Below are 1,309 nucleotides of genomic sequence, written 5' to 3'. Positions count from 1 at the left end.
TCAGCCAGTCCAGTAAACCAGTCGACCTTGGAGAGGCTTGGGTAGTGCTGGCACATCCACCAAGAGAAGGAAAAAGAGCTTGTTCCTAATTCTGGATAACTTGSACCCTTTTTTCAGTCTTTTCTGTGGTCCTGATGCCCTTTCTGAGGGTACTCTTGTTGCAGACATCTGTGAGACCTCACTGGGATGTGTGTCGGTCTCCAAAACCCCCTCTGTTCATTCTAGTTTTGGTTTGTTCTGGCTGCTCCATGATTTCTTCCAGCTTTGCCGAGGCTCCAGGAACTGTCTGTTCCTACTGCCATCCACAAAAAGTCTTCGTCTTGTCACGAACGCCACAAACCAGAGCCAGGAAGGCCCGTCTCATCTCGCAACTGGCCAGAGTGTAGATGACCTGTTCTCTGGAAATGCACTGTTAATAATATTGGTCTTTCTTTATATTCTAAATAGTTGCCWGTAATTTTAATGATCCCATTTGAACGTATTTTGTTTCTTTCAGGATTTGACAAGAAGGCAAAACCAGCGCAGTTACTACATTCAGTAACTGTGCTGGTCTCACTTACARATGCTTAAGATATATAAACATTAGTCACTGAAGTGAAACTTCTGTGCTGATGCAACTGTATAGTCCAATATAGTCCAATCTTCATTTTGGATTTTTTTCATGTTAAACTGACTTCATCTCTCAAGCATCTTTCCACATTTGGTTTGATTTCTGGAACTCTTTTCTCAGTTTTTCCCATCACTCTAAACACCCTCCTGAACATCCTCTCTATTCGTTCCATTGTCCGTCTCCTGACSCCTCTGCTGATTCTGGTTGGGGTTGTTCTGACTGCTCYATGATTTGCTCCTGCTCCGGCTCGGCTCGAGGAACTGCCTGTTCCCACTGCCATTCACCGACGCCTTCATCTTGTAGCAAACGCCACAAACCAGAGCCAGGAAGGCCCGTCTCATCTCGCGACTGGCCAGAGTATAGATGACCGGGTTCATGGCCGAGTTGAGCACAGCCAGTGCTATAAACCAGTCAGCCTTGAAAAGGACTGGGAAGCGCTGCTCAGACGTCACATCCACCAGGAGCAGGATAAAGAGGGGTGTCCAGCAAGCGATGAAGACTCCGACTACAATGATGACGGTGCGTAGAAGGGACATAGCGTGCTCAGAGTTGCTGTGCTTACTCACCTTTCGGCTGCTGGATTTTACAAGGATATGTCAGTTGTACCTTCTACAACTGACATATCAGAATAGACATTGAACCAATTTTCTCATTTTTCTTCACCTTTTCATACTGCAGTCAATGGCTTTAGAGATCAGC

The 1,309-nt window shown here is 45.9% G+C and overlaps 1 protein-coding gene across 1 annotated transcript; it reads right to left on the bottom strand.

Moving 5' to 3' along the window:
• Positions 1 to 6: 6 nt before the first annotated feature.
• On the bottom strand, positions 7 to 1,206 carry LOC108166116 (sphingosine 1-phosphate receptor 3-like; the record flags this gene model as incomplete). Its single annotated transcript, XM_017303670.1, has 1 exon — positions 7 to 1,206. A coding segment is annotated over one exon (462 nt), but the record flags the coding sequence as incomplete, so codon positions are not given.
• Positions 1,207 to 1,309: the final 103 nt, after the last annotated feature.

The sequence above is a fragment of the Poecilia reticulata genome, unplaced genomic scaffold (assembly GCF_000633615.1).
Source record: "Poecilia reticulata strain Guanapo unplaced genomic scaffold, Guppy_female_1.0+MT scaffold_2543, whole genome shotgun sequence".
Classification (NCBI taxonomy): domain Eukaryota; kingdom Metazoa; phylum Chordata; class Actinopteri; order Cyprinodontiformes; family Poeciliidae; genus Poecilia; species Poecilia reticulata.
The sequence above is the reverse complement of the archived record's forward strand: the minus strand, read 5'-3'. Positions and strand labels throughout refer to the sequence as shown.